Source organism: Apteryx mantelli, chromosome 4 (genome assembly GCF_036417845.1).
Source record: "Apteryx mantelli isolate bAptMan1 chromosome 4, bAptMan1.hap1, whole genome shotgun sequence".
Classification (NCBI taxonomy): domain Eukaryota; kingdom Metazoa; phylum Chordata; class Aves; order Apterygiformes; family Apterygidae; genus Apteryx; species Apteryx mantelli.
In genome coordinates, this window is record NC_089981.1 from 30,458,273 (window position 1) to 30,476,453 (window position 18,181).

At 37.1% G+C, this 18,181-nt stretch overlaps 1 protein-coding gene across 11 annotated transcripts in view; it reads right to left on the reverse strand.

Annotated features, from left to right (window-relative positions):
• GALNT18 (polypeptide N-acetylgalactosaminyltransferase 18) overlaps positions 1-18,181 on the reverse strand; it is a 251,104-nt gene that overhangs the window by 100,522 nt on the left and 132,401 nt on the right. For 10 of the 11 annotated variants that reach the window (XR_010884078.1, XR_001294744.1, XR_001294745.1 and 7 more), the window contains one exon: positions 14,940-14,987. The exons of the other annotated variant lie outside the window; for it this stretch is intronic. Coding sequence is in view for 5 of the 10 variants with exons in the window: in XM_013957884.2 (XP_013813338.1) it covers positions 14,940-14,987 (48 nt within the window). In the remaining 5 variants the exon portion in view is untranslated. The remainder of the gene's footprint in view (positions 1-14,939; positions 14,988-18,181) is intronic. 11 annotated transcript variants of the gene reach the window in all.

Genomic DNA, 18,181 nt, shown 5'->3' on the forward strand with positions numbered 1-18,181 from the left:
AACTTATCTACCTTATCAGCCTTACAAAAAAAGTCTATCTACGCAGTTATTTGCACTGATTTTCCTTACATGTATAGAAATCCTTTGGTTATTAAATGTTAAAAAGGATAGGGTGACAAGAATTTGTGGCTTGTCTAATAAAGACTGCAGGCACTTTTCACAGTACTTATAGTCCCTTGGATTTTTTAATTGCCTTTTTTTTTTTTTTTTTAAGTATATACATATTATGGAGCAAATCTGTGGTAAATTGGCACTCTTTACGGAAGCAGTGACATTAATGCCCTTATTTATGACTTATGGTACCATACAAGGTCAACATTCTTATTTAAGGTAATGGCAATAAGGAGAATGGGATCTAGTCCATTATTGCTCACACAGAGTCTAACTGCCAGTCTGACATTAAATAGCGCCTTTTCCAAGGAGTACCTCATTCTTTCTGTATGATGTCTCATAAACTAATATAAATCACTGCAACTAAACCTGGCTTAAAATTTATGACAATTAGAAACAATTGGCCATGAGTAATTAGTTGGATTTTATGATGAGGGTTTCCTACTAAACAAAAGAGGACAGTTAAAATGGTTAGCTACTTCTCAAAAAGAGAGTCATTTTTAAGTGAGATGGTCTTGAACAGACGCATTCACACTTTTGGCATCCGTGCCATGAACGGCACAGAATAATAGCAAAGGAGTTCACTGACAGAAATGCCATAGAAACACTTTGAAGAGCTTGGAAGCCTACTCTAGGGACAGACCTGAGCAAGCCTTCCTGAGGGGAACTGTGATTCGGCGTACATTGGGGAGGCCGCTGTTTCCTAGAGAGAAGGGCAGAAATTTATGCTAGGCCACAACAGTTACATGTTATCCCTCCTTCCTGCCCTGGAAAGGCTCCCCTATTCCAGACAGTGCGTGAGATGCAAATCCACGCTCTAGCACTCCTTGTCCTCCTGCTCTGGGGATGGCATGTACGGAGTCCTGAATACTCCTGTGCACCTACTTCACTCACTGGGCAACTCACCCACAGAAGCTTTGTAAATTTGTATTTCCTGGGATAGATGAACAGTTGGAATCAGAATTATATTTAAAGTAAGTGTTACAGACTATTTATGGAGAAATCTGAATAAATTTTTCCGATAGAAAACTAGGCAGAACATAGGTAGGTGATGCCTCTTACTACTTAAGAAACACAGAAACATTACATAGCTATGCATTTACTCTTACAATTAATGCAAAATACCTACAGTGGAATTTTCAGAAATGAAAAAGCATCAGGCCAAGAATCCATTCAAAGCTCCCTTCAAAACTTGGTTTTTATTCTATATAATTAATTGTGGACTTCTCAACAGTCTCTAGTCAAGTTCCTTTTAGGATGATACTAAGCCCTTGGGATGAAGCGTATGTCAACAAGGATTTTGCTATTAACAGGATAATGCATGCAGAGTTTAGCCCTCAATTTCAGCAGTATCTTTAAGCAAATCATCCAAAATTGGCATAGGATGCCCCACCATTTTTCAAAGAATCCCTTAAAAACAGGAACATATTTATTTTATACTTACTGATGTTTCCATGGGCCTTTTCAGTCAAAAACTATTGAGCAGATAACCAGTTACACAGGTAACTATGTAATATTTAAAGTGCAATCAGACTTTAAAAAGAAAATACAAAAGCAGAGAAAACACCTTTGCCATATCACAGCCAGTTATATAAATCACAGGAAGTCCTGCTGTAATGGACACATACTGCAAAGACAAAATGCAATTTTCACACTGATAGCAACCTTTAAATATTGCTAACAGAAACAGAGATCTCCTTAGCTCAGGAGGAGATGGGTACATTGGTGAAGTTAAGCCAGCATAATACTTGGCTCCGATATCCAAAGTTACCTACTGTGACAAAAAGTTTTTGAGTGTGGACTGGAATTTACTGGAATTAAAATCCGCCTCCAGCATACAGATTTGCGAAGTCAGGCAATATCTGGTATAAAGGAAGTGCTCTTTGTTCTGGATTAAATAAATCATGCCCACTACTGCTATAATGCCAAAGTGGAAAAGTTAGCTAGACTAGCTGAGAGCTTCACATTTTTCAAGAAAATACCCTATATGAGCTTTACAGTAGGGGGTGAATGATACACCACAGGCTAAAAAACCTCAAGGAAAGATTAGCAAGAAAAAAGAGCACGAGTCAAATAGTTCATCTGCTCAATGCTCATTCATCTGCAATCTCTCAAAAGTTTAGTGAGTAGAAACATGCATGTACTGAAGATTATTTGAAATGCAGAATAATGTTCTCATACAGCATTAAAGAAAAGTGAAGACACTAGTGCCAATATAGCTCAATAATCTGTTCATTTTCTTTTTGCTTCCATTTTATAAGTAAATTTCTTGTGCAACATTCAACCAAACAACTGGAATGCATACACAAAAAGTTAATTTATCGAAGCTGTTTTCCTCATTGATTTACACACACTACCTATAAGTGGTTCTTTCATAAATCAGTTCTCCATTTCTCTTTTGCTCTAAGCAATCCTGCTCTCAGTCCCTGAAGTTCCCTGCTGCGCTACAACTGAAGAAGCTTGCTTCATATTCTTGTCTCACCTTCTAAAGGTTTCAATCTTTTTCTTCCACTTCTTAAAAAACTTATTTAAAAAATAACCTTTTTTACTTTAGTTTGTTACACTATTTCTGGGCATAATGACACTCTCAACTGGAATGTATACGGAAGTCACAGTTACTTCAATTCATTAGAAAAGAAACCAGTTTGTATTTTTGTCCGGTGGCTGATGCACTTGTTTCCTTCATCTACGTGACTGAATCGATTGCTGCTCAGCTTAGGCTGTACTATGTAGTTGGTGGCTAAGTGTAAATCTCAGTTGTCATTTCAAATTTATTCCCAGTGTTTACCTGTTATCATGAATATAAGACCAAGAAACCTAATTTACATGGACTTGTTGTAATGGCAGAGAGAGCATCAAGCGACAAACATTCCAGTGAGAGAAAGATCTGCTCATCCTATCTGCATGTTCAACCTTATTCATTTCCCTTGTTCTTGATTACTGAAGATGTTTGTCATGAAAAGAAAGTATGATTTCCAATTAATTCATCAGTTCCTGTTAATGCAGCCCCCCAATTTAAGTCCTAATTGATTGTAACATCACAAGTAAATGCAGAGCTAACAGCTTCATATTTCAGTCATTTTTAGTACTACCTGCATTCCAAAGAACTGTTTTGGGTTCCTTGTTTTTTTTTTCTATTACACAGAAAGCATTTTTATTCAGTTTTCTAAAGCTGAAACAAAAATGGACATGGCATTTTGTCTCCTGTTTTCCTCACACTTTTAAAAATTTTTACTATCTTTCATGTTTTGCTGATCACCTACTGAACAACAAAAAGTTCCAGAATCAAAGTACCAAATCGGCATTTCGATTCTGAAGATGACAGAAACAGAAAACATTATAGTTTAAGACAAAAAAAAAAAAAAAAAAGGCAGGAAAAAGAGAAAAAGAAACAAACAATTCCCCCCAAATCATTTTCTGACCAAAATGCAATTATTTCTGGAAACAAATTCACTTAGTCAATACTTCTTTTCAAAGTTATAGTCATGGTAAGTTTTCAATTGGTTTTATTAAAAATTACTTCAGTGATTATGTTCAAACTTTCCAAATATTTAACCTTTTCAGTATTCAGGCATACATCTCCAATGTAAAATATAAGTTTTTCTGTTAACATACTAAAAATATTTCCCACTGAATGTATCTTGTAAATTTAATCATACTTTTTATGACTGTGTAAACACTATGTTATGAGCAGAATTTCTGTAAACATAGTCAGAATTTTCTATATTTAATGCAAACGTGAAATAATAAATATAGCTTAAAATCATAAGTATGAGGAAGTAAGAAATGATTCTCATGCTATGGTAGTGGAATTGAAAGTACTGCACTAAAAACATGACAGTCTTCATATACTGTAAATTAAAAACAGTGCAAATGACAGAAGTCAGATCTGCCAGTTAACTCTTGAAATAGAAAAATCAAAAAAATGAGGATTTTTTTCCCCTTTTCATTTGTCAGTGAGAACCAGTTACTTCCAGTGAGAATCAGTTAACATGAGTATGCAGACTATCACACAAGTAGAGAGCCAGTAAAATGTAGTAGTTATTTCACTGATAGGCTGCTGTACCACACAGTCCACAACTGGCTACAATAAGAGAGTTTCCCAAGCTCTCTTCTCTCTCGACAAGAGATAGTTTTTGATAAAACTGTATGCTGGCTCTTATGAGAGCTGAAGAGCTACCGAGAAGTGGCACAACCAGCACATTAGAGATCAGAGTCTCTTTCATCTTTCTCTGGAGGCTACTTAATCTTCCAAGGTATCTTTAATGAGAGCGTGATCATCACCTAGACTACTCCACTATTCTGCATTCATTCTCCCTTACGTTTCTCAGGTCTTGTTAGAGCACTATGTCGTGATTCAATACCCCTTAATACTAACCCCAAACAAATTTTAAAATCTCCTTAATACTCAAGCAACATAGTAAAACTAGTTTTACCGAGCCTCTAAACTCTCTCTTTCCATGTGTGGTAAGGTTACTTTTTTCCTCCTTTTCACCACTCTCCACTTTTCCTGTGAGAAGTTAATGAATACTTCAGCATCACCAGAGCTTGGCATGTTACTTTGATAAGTTTCATAATCCAGTCCCAGGAAGCCATTGCTGCATCTCTCCGGTTAAACAAGGTCCTAAGGCATACTCTCTCCTTAGACTTGTACAGCTTTTTTGCACTAGTCAAGAGCCTTCCAGAACCTAAACTCAAATTAAAATTTAGATGTGGTTTTAGGCATAAGCTATGCAAATGGTTTGTGTGGTTTTGATTCTGACCTGTATAGATTCACTACGATGTGCAACCAGCTCAATCTTGCCACACTTCAGCTGACAGTTTGTCATCTGTAAAATCTCTGGTTAAAACTGCGAAGATTTATGTCTGATTTGAGTGTTTGTATGTTGTAGAGACACAGGAAGAGAGGAAATATAATTAAAAGCTCAGCCTTTGACAGCCTGTCACACTTCTGCTTGCACTTGGCAAATTCTGAGGCCAGCAGAGGCATTCGAGACTTGATTAAGAAAAACTTGGAAATTATTTAATAGTGACCTTTTATAGTATCCTTTAAATGTATTCTTCTTGCACCTCCCCAAAACTTTTTTCTTTTGATCATCTGTTTTGTAACTTCTAAAATGTCTCTGAGGAATTTTTTTTTTTCTAATAAAACCCACCAGCACAGTAACCAAGCTTTACTTAGACCAAGTGAGAGAGAGTTGAGAGGTGCCCAACCTGTTCTTTGCCTTTTCCATGTTGTAGGAAACTCTAATGTCCATGTTCGTATCATTTTTGTATTTTTTTCCCCATTCAGAACAGATTTATCAATGGGAAAATCTCATGTTTTTCATTAAAAGGAACCATGTCCTTGAACATACCACGACAGTTTATCCAGGGTTGATCCAACCCTGCTTGACTTAACCTGGAATGCTTTTTTCCCTTGTAAAATGTCATCATCACCACCTTAAGCACTTACATAATTACTTTGTCAAATCTTTGTAAAAACATTGAAGAGATCCTCAACTTAAAGAGACATAAACAATTCTATTCCCATTTACCCATTTTTGCCTTTATTTCCCTCTTATAAGATAAAAGATTAAGTTATGCTCGATAGCCACATTAAATTGAGGAATGTAGGCAGAGAACATTACTTCCCCCTATGAGTTCTGTAACACCTTCTCCAGGGAGGGCAATACACTCTAACAGCAACTACCTGGAGGCTTCCTGGCATACTAAGAGCACATGGTAGCAAACTCACTCTTTATCACCTGTAGAATCTTCTTTTCTGAGCTTACAGCATAATTGTTTCATCAGTGACTTTTAAGACTTGTTCTACCTCACTAAATGCAAATCGGGACTTAGCCAGAAACGCACAAATACATTAAAACACCATTTTAATCCAACTTTCCTTTTGCTTCAGAAGGAAGGAATTGTAAGTAAATTGCTTTTGTTTTAGGTCAGTAGAAATTACATCTTTTCTGTCTCCTTCTTGCCCTCCCTCCTCTCCAACATGGCTTTCAAGAAGGCTGGCCAAAGAACGGAGTGGAACAAAGGAAGACCCAAGGTATCATAGATGGCAGATACCATTATTGATTCCTGTAGTCACAAACCCTATAAAGTGCATGATACAGGTAGCCCATACTGGAGAACACAAGGGACAATTATTCTCCTTCACATTTCTGCTCAGGCACTTGTAACAAACTTTATATAAACATGAGCTCTGACTTTTTTCCAGATTATTTTAAATCCTCACATATATCAAATGTTCTGATTGCTGAATACACATGGTTCTTTGTAACTTGGTTGGCATTGACTGTAATGGAAATCAATCACAAAATCCAAATAGAACAGGCAGATGAAGAGGAATTGGTCATTCAAAACAAACAGGAGGGGGTGGCTCTTCAAGAGCATTCTGCTGAGCTGTGGCATTCTTTTACTTTTGGATGTTGAGGATGACAACAACAGGCACGAGTTCAAGAGACAACTGGACTTAAAGAAGGAGAAATTCACTCGGAATTAAATAGACACCAACTAAAGCTCAGAAAGTCCAACCCTGTACATTGCTGGAAGAGCGTTCTGCTGAAGCATCACTACATGATTGCCCTGCCCTTTTACCTTACCTAGATATCAATGTGGCCACTGTTAGAACCAGAGTATTAGGCTAGATGGACCTAGTCTAATATTGCAGCTACTATGAGTGAAGCATGTTTCTTTGATATAAAGTTCCTGCTCTATAAGTTTAGATGAAGACAGGTGCCCTGATTCCCCACATAGGGGACACTGGTGGTTCTTGCATTTTTGATAGCTTTTGTAGGATGAACAGAATACTGAAGTGACAAAAAACAAGTAATGACAGAACACGATGGTACTGAAATATGTACAAATAATTTTCAAAGCACCAGATAAGTTTATTGCCTTTATTTTCTAATGTATTTACTCTTTTTCAAAAGTCACAGAGAAGAGCCAGAAGCTACAAGCCTCAAAGGAGGTGGGCTCTACCTCTCACTTAGGACAGCTAAACCAGAACCAAATGCATCACTGTTCTCACTTAAATGCTGCAACCTCCCCTCCCTACCAACAGTCTGAGAATGGGCATGACTATTAGTAAAGCAGCCGTACCTCTGTAGGCTAGTGCCCCAGTGGCTGCACTATCCTTTCCCTTTGGAGCAGCAGGCTTACACACACCTTTGAAAGATACAGTAGTTGTTCTCACAGAGGCTCTGTCAGTGTCATACAAGTATTATGTGAACCTCCACATTTTGCAGATAACATAGGTCCACCTGCACACACTGGACTTCTCTGACAAGGCTATTAAAAATACATAACAACGTTATGTCTAGATATTTTAGTCAATTATGCAACAGATTCCAAAAAGGATTGCTTCATCTGAAGAGAGGACTTTTTTTTTTTTTTTTTTTAACATTGCTTAATTTTTCAGTAACTACCAATCCACAATTTATAAGCTTTTTTTTTTTAATTATGATTCTGACCATTCTTCCGTTTGATCCGCATTCGTTCAAAGATGATGATAGAAGCCAGCGGACTCTGAAATAAAATACTAAGCTTCTGGTTTTTTGTACAATTGAAGAGATCTAGATGCTTCTCTCACTTTCAAGTAACTTAACTCCTACAGCATTACTCCTGATTTACAGCAGAGAAGACAAGGTTTCTAACATTTAATGTTACTAAATGTGGTGAAATTCACATCCTAGTGCTATAACTCAATTTACGCACATTGGAAGAAACTGACATTTTTTTCAATGTTCCTTTAAGCAACCCAATTCTTAACTAGATCAAAACTTCTTAAACACTGAACTTTCTGTAGTCAAATGACCTACTGAACATGCACCACCTTTTGCAGTTCTACTAAATAATTCCTCTACATTCTTTCTTCCTGACCAAAACCCTAAGCTGACTGAGCTATTTTGCAGCAGTCCACAGTTGATTAGGCTCAGTTTGATACATTCTGATGCGATGTGCATATTTTTCTAGGGCACTTTCCATTATAAGGAAAGCCATTCACCCATTAGACTATTTTTCCATTTTACTGTAACTAAGTCATAGCTTTCAATGTTCCTATTTTAGGCCCATAAAATGAAGGTTAGTTTAACAAACCATTTTATTAACTCATCTCCCCTGAGGTTTTTCTTTTTATATATTTTAAAAGACCAGTTTTCTTAATTTTGAGCTTTACTAAAAGGGTGCTGAAAAGAACAAATATTGGGCATGGCTAACCTGCACTGAGCACACAGTCAGAATTATGCATCTCTAAAAGTGACTTAGGCTTAGTTTTGCACTCATCTTCCTGGTAGTCTCCTTAGGCCAGTCCCTCAGAAAGGAGCTGAAACTTCTGATGAGAGCTGACAGGATCAGAGAGGTTCTAGTTACATCTGCTTTGGGATATACCTCTTTCTTTTAATGGCAAGCCATGTTTAATTCAAGGAGGTGGGTTATGTGAGCTTCTCTACTGACCTAACATCACTGAGGGATCCTTCTCATTTTGTGGTAACACTTTCTGGACTAGTTATACAACTTTATGGATAATATTTTTCTATGTCACTAGAAAGAAGCTACTTCACACCATAGAATGTGACCTATTAATGAACAAGGAAGTCCTAGGAGGCAATCAACACCTTTTAAGATCAGCCCTTAAACTAAAAACAAAACCCCAAAGCTTTAGACAGGGTTTAATAAAGATGGAGTGTTGACAGAAGCAGTTAAATCTCAGCATCATTTTGAAAAAGCCAACACACCACAACTTAGAAAGAGCTGTTTGTGATGGAAGCTTGAACACTGCAATTATTATACTATTCTCACCCCAGGGACTGTGAGTGTACATCTACATAGCCAACAGAAAATCCAATTTTAGTGTGCAATAAAATGGTAATTTTGACTGCCTTAAACTGGATTTGCTGAACTGACCAGGCCTGCATGATTCCGGAAGCTTTGTAGAGTATTCCAGTTCGTTGTAGGATTTTCTGCGAGAAGAACACAAAGCACTTCACAGTCTTCATAATGTATTTTCAAAGATATGAATTACTAATATTTCCTTCCATGGAACTCTTTCTGGAGCTCCTACTGGTGCATACACTAGGAGAGTCACTTATTCAGATTTCAAATGAGAAGTCAAGAGAAGAGGGATCTGTGAAAGTGCAGATGGAGCTGTATAAATCACTGCTGCATTTCAGAGTCAACTGAGTATCAGGCAACCTGTACAGTACTGCTATGCCACTGTATAACAACTGATCTCTTCAGGCTCATAGTATAAAATTCAAAATGTAGAATTCCCTTATTTCATCTGACATGCCTCTCTTTCTATGATCTAAGTGATCATTCTAGTGTAATGTCATCTTTGTCCACATATTCACAGGGCTTGGATGCTCCTTTTCCAAGCAGTTGAGGTTTCCTGTAACTTCATTATTTTCTGCTATTCTTCTCTTCTGGAAGACAATTGCTGAAGCAAAGAGACAAACTAGATGAAAATTTTAAAACTCAACCACTGCTTATTTTAGATAGCACTAGTAATGTGAATCTAGACAAAAAAGCAAGATAACCTGTGTGAATCTCTTCAAACAAAAGCATGTTTCCTTGCTTCTGCATACTGCATTCTTCCTTCTTGCATCTCTCAATCCCTCTAGTTTGCTAGAGATGTCTTAGGTTCTGTATATCTAAAGACAACCATGAATTCCTAACCTCTCTGCTCAACTTTTAGTGAAAAAGCTTTCCTCAAATCCCTTTTCTAAAGTCGGACAAATGCTCCAAGTTCAGCTGCAGTAAGATTTGTTCCGAGCTCAATGGGAACCTTCAGTATCTAGCAGTTCTCCAGCTTCCTGCATCTGGGAGACAGCGTTCACCGAGACAACAATTGCGTGGTCTCAGCAAGAATCCATCTTGGACAAAAGGCATTCCAGAAGTTGTCTTGCCTTCATATTCTCAATCAGTTCTTGTTCTTATATGCAATGTTGTGCAGCACCATAGAAAATAATGCTAGTTATGGAATGCGTTTTGTCATACATCAGGATTACTCTAAATACATAAGATTCTGTATGCATGATACAAATCATATACACAGTCATATTATTTTTGCCACAGCATTCCTTAAGCTTTATTTATTAGTGTGCGCGAGAAAAGGGAAAATAGAAGATCCATTTCTTTGCAAACTGTGAGTTACCTGAGGAGAGAACACAAAACCAGAACCCAATGCTACACAGTTTCATTTGCATGTTTAAATCTGATTGTCAAAGGCACAAAGAAGTTTCAAGGGCACAAATATCACTGAAAAGTAATCATAAGCATTTCAAATGAGAAGTATGTTACAAGAAAATGTTTTAAACTACTTGCTCATGCAATAATTAAGAATAGTGCAAGCCAGGAAAACTTCTAGTCCCAAACACTAACACATTGGACTCCCTGATGGCAATAAAAAAATAAAAAATATAATTATTAAAAATCATTGTTTATCTATGAAATCTTTTGGCAAACAAAAGAGTTGTCAACTTGTTTTCCTTTCTAGAAGATCATTTTTTCTTTCTACTTTGTGCACACAAACCAGGACTGAGATGAGGGCAATAGGTCATGGGTTATAATCATTCCATAGCATGTAAAACTGAGGGACCGTGTGTTTAGCCACATAAATATCTTCAGGCCTTGTAAGACTTTATCATAATTCAATTAGGTATATGGTATTTTTTTGAGCTTCATAAAACATTAATGCTATTTGCAACTTTTACAGAATGCCATAGAGGCACAGCAGGAGGCTTATGGGAATACAGCTCCACACAAGTCCTCCAACCAGAAGTCTTGGCCTATCAGACTGTCAGGAGAGCAAAATTTGCCCCGTAGTTATGAAGCTGGTTGCAGAACTTGCTCGAAATACTGAAAGATTTCTAGACATTTGTGAAGATCACAGAGATAATCAAGGGAGAGTTTTTAATATATGACCTATATCTTCATATGAACTTGCATCTATATTTCTCTCTACCCAGACTCTAGAAAAAGACTTCCAGTAAGTGGTGTTCATAAGGACTCTGGCAATGAAGGCACAGGAAAAAAAAAAAAAAAAAAAAGACAGCATCTTTGCCAGGGAAACTGGGTGAGGAAAAAAAGGGAGAAATTTTCACACTCTCCCAGATGAACTTATAAGTCTTCATTTTTCCCATATTAATAATCAGAAATGGAAATTTTAGCTTTTATATCTTAGTTTCATTACTGTTCCCACAAAGTTTTAAATAGAGCTGAATTTATATATATATATAATACTCATGACTATATTTACAGCACAGTTTATCTTTTTTTTCCACATTTCACAATTTATGAATATTCAAATACCAAGAACTATTCATGAGAATGTTTGTATAACCCAAAAGCTTCCCAAATTGTTACTTGAACTATGTTATTCAAAATATGTTACTCTTCTATTGCAAGAAGAAAGCACCATTTGAGTACTGATGCCACAAATAGCTAACAGTGAACAAATGAAATCAAGTGCTTGTGAACTGTTCGCATGAAACCTGTAATTTAAAGTTTCTTCATCCAGCATGCTTGGAGAACACTTTCAAAAATTAAATCCCAAGCAAATGTACAGAAAAAGCTGATTACATAAACTATTAGTATGCCAAAAGAAAAGTCACCATTAACTGAATTTTTTGTCCACAAATCAATTCAAGTATCTTCTTATAAAAAGCTCTGCACTTGAACATTAGACTTACAATAATTTCACAATGTCTTTAAAACACCTAACATTGCCTATACATGTGCCTTTGTGAAGCCATATGGGGTGAACACATAATTCTAATTCATTCACGTATTTTTGTAAACAGCTTCTTATCCTTTGGTGATTATTTAAATATCCTTAAATACTTCTTCAGTTAAACCTCTTATCATGTCTTGGGCCCTGCAGTATATCAACAATTTCCAGATTCTACCACAGGGAAGTTAAAGTGTTTGAAATTATCAGCTCTGGCAGGAAGTTTCATCAGGAATATAAGTTAGGAACTCAGCACTAATTTTATGAAAGTTGTCTTTTTATTTATTCCTCTTTTTAAGAAAAGTATGTTTGGGTTAGGAAGAAAAGGTAAACTTCAAGAAAGTTCATTTAAAAGATAACTTGTGTTTCTTACCTTATGTTAGACCAACAAAAGAAAATAGAAAAAACATGTCTGAACAGGAGGAGTTAAGAGAGAAAAAGGGGAAAGACAGAAGAATGAGAAAAATATGCCACAAAGGAAGGAGAGAATACTGTTGGGAGAAGGAAGAAGGCATGGATGGAAGAGTCAGGCAGAAGTTTAATTAATGGGTCTAAAGGCCAGGGTGAGTTGAATGATGAGATGGGAAAAATGGAGTAGGCTGTTAAAAAGAGGGGTAGATATTGAGGTGAGGAGAAGGTAAGAGGAGTAGGTGCACAGAAGTTTGAGAGTATGGAAAATGGAGAACCTAACTGAAGGACACAAGCTAATATAAAGAAGGATCAGGTGTATGGAATGGGCATGAGGAAAGGAACATCTGAAAAAGAGTGGACTGCCACGGTGGAATGAAGAAAAGGAAAGCAGACTGAGGGAACAAAGAGCAAGGGTACGGATCACCATTAGATGAAAAAAGAATGAAGGAAACGATGTGAACATGGGAGGAGAAAAAGGGGTGAAGACTGATGAATCAAAGCAGAAGATGGGCAGGAATGGTTGGGACAGCATTCTTCCTCTGTGGCACTCCTCTCTTTTCTGCTTTACTGCTCACTTCCTCTGGATGTGCTATACTTCCTTGCATGTAATTTCATTGTTATCTTCAAACACAGAAGCAGGTTTTCACGCGCTTATCAGCTACTACATCTTTTTCTATGCCTACTTTAAATCCTCTTCCCTTTGAAGATGGAACTGAATACAATAATGGCAATGACTGACAAGTAAGAGGAGAGAACAGTTTAGAGCCACTCCAGGACTTTGTCTTTAGGATCTGCCATGCTTATATTTATCTCACAGTCTGTTTAGATTAGTGGTTCTTAATTTTTTCCACAAGAAGTTAGAGCTGTATGGCCAATCATCGTTCGGATATGAACAAAAGTGCGAACATATTCCACCCCCTCCCACCTCAGAACAAGACCAACATTCCTCAGTCTGCTGCAATCTCCTAACTTACCCTGCCTTCTGAAACATCTGGTCACGGGACTACATTTTGCTTCTGGTTATTTTCTTCTTACATATTTTCAGATTCATCCATAGTAGCTGGCACACAAGCCAAGACACACCTCACTGCAGTCCTAGCATCAGCACAGAATATGTAGTAGTAAACAGTTGCTCAAAGAATTGTCTTACTTCACTTATTCAAGTCTTAGTGCAAAATGCTACTATCCAAGTAAAACGCATACTTTGTAACAATGCCAAAATCTGTTTTCAGGTCTACAAAGAAGACAGATTTCCTTGTCTATACATAAAACACATGTTTTTTAGCACCTGACTCCTACTAGCATTACACAGCCCTCTCTCATGTAAATCTTTGCTACCACCACCACAAAGTTTGCTTCTGTAAAGTCTAACTGTGCAATAATAATGATTTCAGAATCAAGGCCTTTACTGAATGGGAGGAATGAATCTATATAGATAAAGCAAAGCCTTCACAATGCACAAACCCCAAACTGAATGCAAGGATGAATAAAGTTTGATTTTTCCTTGTTTTTAAGATGTTTTTATTTGCCCTCACATTTTGCTGGGGTTGAGAGGTAGGAGAAAAAACTTTCCCCTTGCTTGAACAAGAAGCCAAATAGAAGGACAGCAATCCCTAAATACTTCCCCAGAAGACTGTTATTAACGGGTTTGTAAAATCAACACTCAATTTTGTCCGGTCTGCAGGTAAGCTGTCTTCAAGTTATGCTATAACAGGAAATTTAGCATGCATTTGGATGGTACTTTTGTCATTTATTGATCACTACTTACGTAAAGAAAATAATTTAGACAATCTCCTATTCTCAAATATCTCTTAAAAGATAACTAACAAAGAAACACAGGTTTCTAATGAAAACGCTGGTTCTGGGTGCTTTTTGAAAAGCTTTTTTTATTCAGTATTTTGAGGACAATGTCGCAAATCCCTCAAAGGTAACACAGTTGCATGTGACCCACTCTGTATTCTCTCCAACACTGCAAGTCATAAAATTAGCATCCTATGATATCCAGCATTCTTACTGCAATTTAATAGCAGTGTTACTGGAAATCTCTGGGCAAAGAATGAGAATTATTAAACTGAACATGTTAGAACATTTCATTCATAAGTAATGATTCAAAGAAAAAGCAAGAAACCTTATGAAATCTGAGCCTACTGCAACATTCATTATGAATTTTAACATGAAAAATTGCCGTAAAGATAATTATTGCTATAATATTAAATTTTGTAATAAATACCCTGGACACACTAATGCACACTGCCACGCCACAAAGCTGAGCACACCATAGCTCACAGTGACTTTTTAAGATAGATTTCTAATCAGCTGAAAATATCATCAAGAGGTTCTTGACAATGCAGAAGAGCTCAATGCCAGCAAAAAGATGCAAAAGCCAAGACAGTATTCCACTGGCAAAGAAGGTCACCACCCTCTTCCCATAGGGCAGGATGGAACAAGCAACAGTGTGAGCAAAACACTGCTCCTGTAGTTTCCAGCTCAGGAAATGCTTTTTCTAAATATATTTCGGAGGACTAGTTAACCCTCAGCAGTCTTGGAGAGGGTCACTTAAAGGTGTTTTAATGCCTCATCTTTGCAAAACCCTCTCCTCAATTCCACTGAACCAGCTGGAAATCTGTGCCACTTCTAAATCAAAATGAATAAATATTTCTATTGCCAAGTTATAAACTAAGGAGCACATTACCTCTGAAAGGCAAACAGCATTCCTGAGGAGAACGGGAAAGATTCTGATCTGAAATACAGCACAAACTACAGTAAGACAGCCTAAATCAGTGAAGTTACTCTAGTTTACATCAGTACAACTCAGACCAGAATGAAAAACGCTGATATATGGTTGTTTGGGGTTTTTTTAAATGAATTTCTTGGTCTTGTTTTAAAGCAAATGAGCAGTCACTGATTCACTTTTAATTTTTTAACCTTCAATTAAAATAAATATTAATAGCAATGTGCCTGACAGCATATATAAAACATTTTAATGTTATGCTTATCAGAATCCCATAGGAAAAGATGGTATAGTGAAATGCATACAATAAGACATGTGAACTGCTTTATTAAAATAAAGGATCAAAATTTGGGGATCTGTTAAACCTATTTTCTGCTTTTAAATGGCACAGGCTGGCATTTTCACAATTTGCTAACTTGAAACATTTATTTTAAAAAAGGGGAAGCTTCACAAAGAGATTAATTGAGGTCTCCTGAATCATAATTAGGAACTTAAATAACTGCACTAAGGTTTAGAAAAAGTCATAGACAATTTGCTTGACATGCCCTGAAGCGCATGAAATAAAATATTGTAACTTAAATACATCAAGACAAAGGTACGGACTTTGGCCACACACTTGAATATACTGTTTCTGAAAACAGTCTGATGGAATTTTAAGAAGCAACCAGTTCTGCCATTGCTCTTCTCTGAAAGTCACAGAAGGCTAGATTAACTGAAATTGGAAAAAATTTGGGTGTTCATAAATAGATAAGGAATTTGTCCCACAGCAAGAATTTACACCAGTTTAAACCCCAATACCACTTTACCCTTGGAAGTAGGCAATACAGGTACCCTCTGGTAGTACCAGTCATTGTATTTACTTTGATTTTAATTAAATATGCGAGGTGAATCCAATCAAATAGCACACGAGACTCAATAAAAAACATGTTCATCTGCACTCTTCCCCTGACTGAAGTTTATCTAGTCACTTCCTGTACTGTAACATCTCCCACCTGTAAGATCCATGGCTGTGGCATCACTGAAAAAAATCTTATAGCAAGTTATGGAGATTGTCACCTCCACCAAAAGTTTGAAAGCAAACGTATTGCTTATGATTAGGCTTCTGTCAGGCCTCTACGAGAGGAAGAGTCTGGAGCCAGATGCAAGCACAAATGAAGCTTTTACCCCCTCAGGTAACAATATAGGGAAACCCAGACTAACTCAGTTATCTTACAGGCAGCAGCATTCACAAGCTAAAGAGCCACTAACAACAACAAAAAAGGAAGAATGACACTAAATATAAAGGATTAGTTTCAGTGATGCTAGAAGGGAGAAAAAAAATTGAAAATAGAATATTGTAAAAGCAAAAGTACATTCTGAAATGAATATTTTAAGATTTAAACTAATAATAGAAAAGCCTATAAATCATTTTTAGAATTGCTCCCTTTCCTACCTACCATCCATCCTCTCCAAAAGGATGCCTATTACCAGATCCTCAGCATATATTATGGGATAAAGAGGACTGTAGGAATCTAATTTGCTACTGCAGGGAAGAGACACCACAAAAGGGGTTAGAGGAGCAGCAGAAAATCCTGGATGGACCTGACGTTTTCTAGGAGACTAAGTATTGTTCTGTACAATGTGATTTTGTATAGAATGACACATAACGTCAAGCTAAGGCAGCCAAAGCAAAGGTTACCTTCCTGTCCATTTCTGTCTTCCTGTTCAAGGTCAGGAACCCGAGGATTTGGGGCATGGGAAGGTAAGAAAGATAAGTCTGAATAAAAGGTACAGTCATAAAAATATGGTACTGCACAGTACTAACACTGGTGCTAATATGAGATGTGGTTGAATGGGTCTTCCTAAAAGATTAGGTGGTTCCTGTGATTTCTTATCCATTTCAGATAAGAAACAAGGAAAAGAATAATTTTGACAAGCCCATAGATTGGACTGCAAGAAGTGTGTGCATTAGGCAGCTATAATGACAGGCTCTCAGAAACACTGACATTTCTGACATTGCTCTGTAATTTACTAACTGGAGTAACTGCCAGTAACTTCTATAAAATCAGATTCAAGCTCTAGAAACCCTTGAAAACTCCTTTTTCAGCCAGATTATTTTTCTTCTTCTATGACTTTCTTGGGGCCAGTTCCTCTGTGGACAGAGGCCTCAGGCACTGCAGCGCCAATACCCAACCAAATTCATTCAGCTCTTGGCATATTAACAGGACCTGTTTGAAAGATGCAGGGATGAATTTTTACAAACACATCCAAGAGTCCAAGTCTACTAATTGAAGTTGTACTTCAAAAGTTTTTCTATCAAACTCGTGTATTGCATGAGCGAGGGGAAGGGGGGAAATTAAAGCCAGTAAGAGTGCATCAGTAAAATCATGTGTCAAATGGCATCTGAACTACATTTTGAAACAAAATCTACCCCAGTTCACAAGATTTTTGAGAACCACGTATATGTGTTTCTGAATCATGTGTGTATGCGTGTGTGCATGCCTATGCGTGATTTTAACTTCCCTCATAGTTTGCTGTTGCACATGATTTTCTTTTACTTCACTGCACTGCTACATCACAAATTGTGCCACGAACTAAGAATAACAACTCATAAATCCTGCATGCCAATTTACCCACACTGTTCCATGAGTAGGTGTTTCAAGAAAAGCTTCGTCAGCCTTAGTTGATTCTAAATGTACCATTATTCACTGGGACTGGAATTAGATTGACATAAACTTAAATCAAGTTGTTGGGTTGTGCGTACTTTAAGGAGTAAGGATTTTACTTTTTCCTTCATTGATAGCCAGCAGAAGAGGAGGTGGTGAAACATAAAGCCTGAAGAGGAGAACTTATTTATTTGCTTCCTACTAAATTCTTGTTCTATACAAATCTGACATAAAACTGTGACTAGCAGCAAGTCCCAGGATCTAGCCACAGGGATCATGTAACAGCTATAATGATGGTAAGGACAGGAGAAGCCCTTTGCTCAGCATTCTCCTTGGGCAGTATAAATTCAGATTCTCCTTGTATTTTAGGAGTTCAAAATTAACCCTCCCCCCCAGCAGAGACAAATCTTTCTATAATTTCAGCATCCTGTGTACAGATGATTAACATTTCATTAGTAACCTTGCCAGAGAACAAGACTCATAAATAACGCCCAGCATGGCCTGACAGCCACCTAGGCAAGCACTAAGCAATCAGAAATGAAAAGTCCAGTCCTTCAG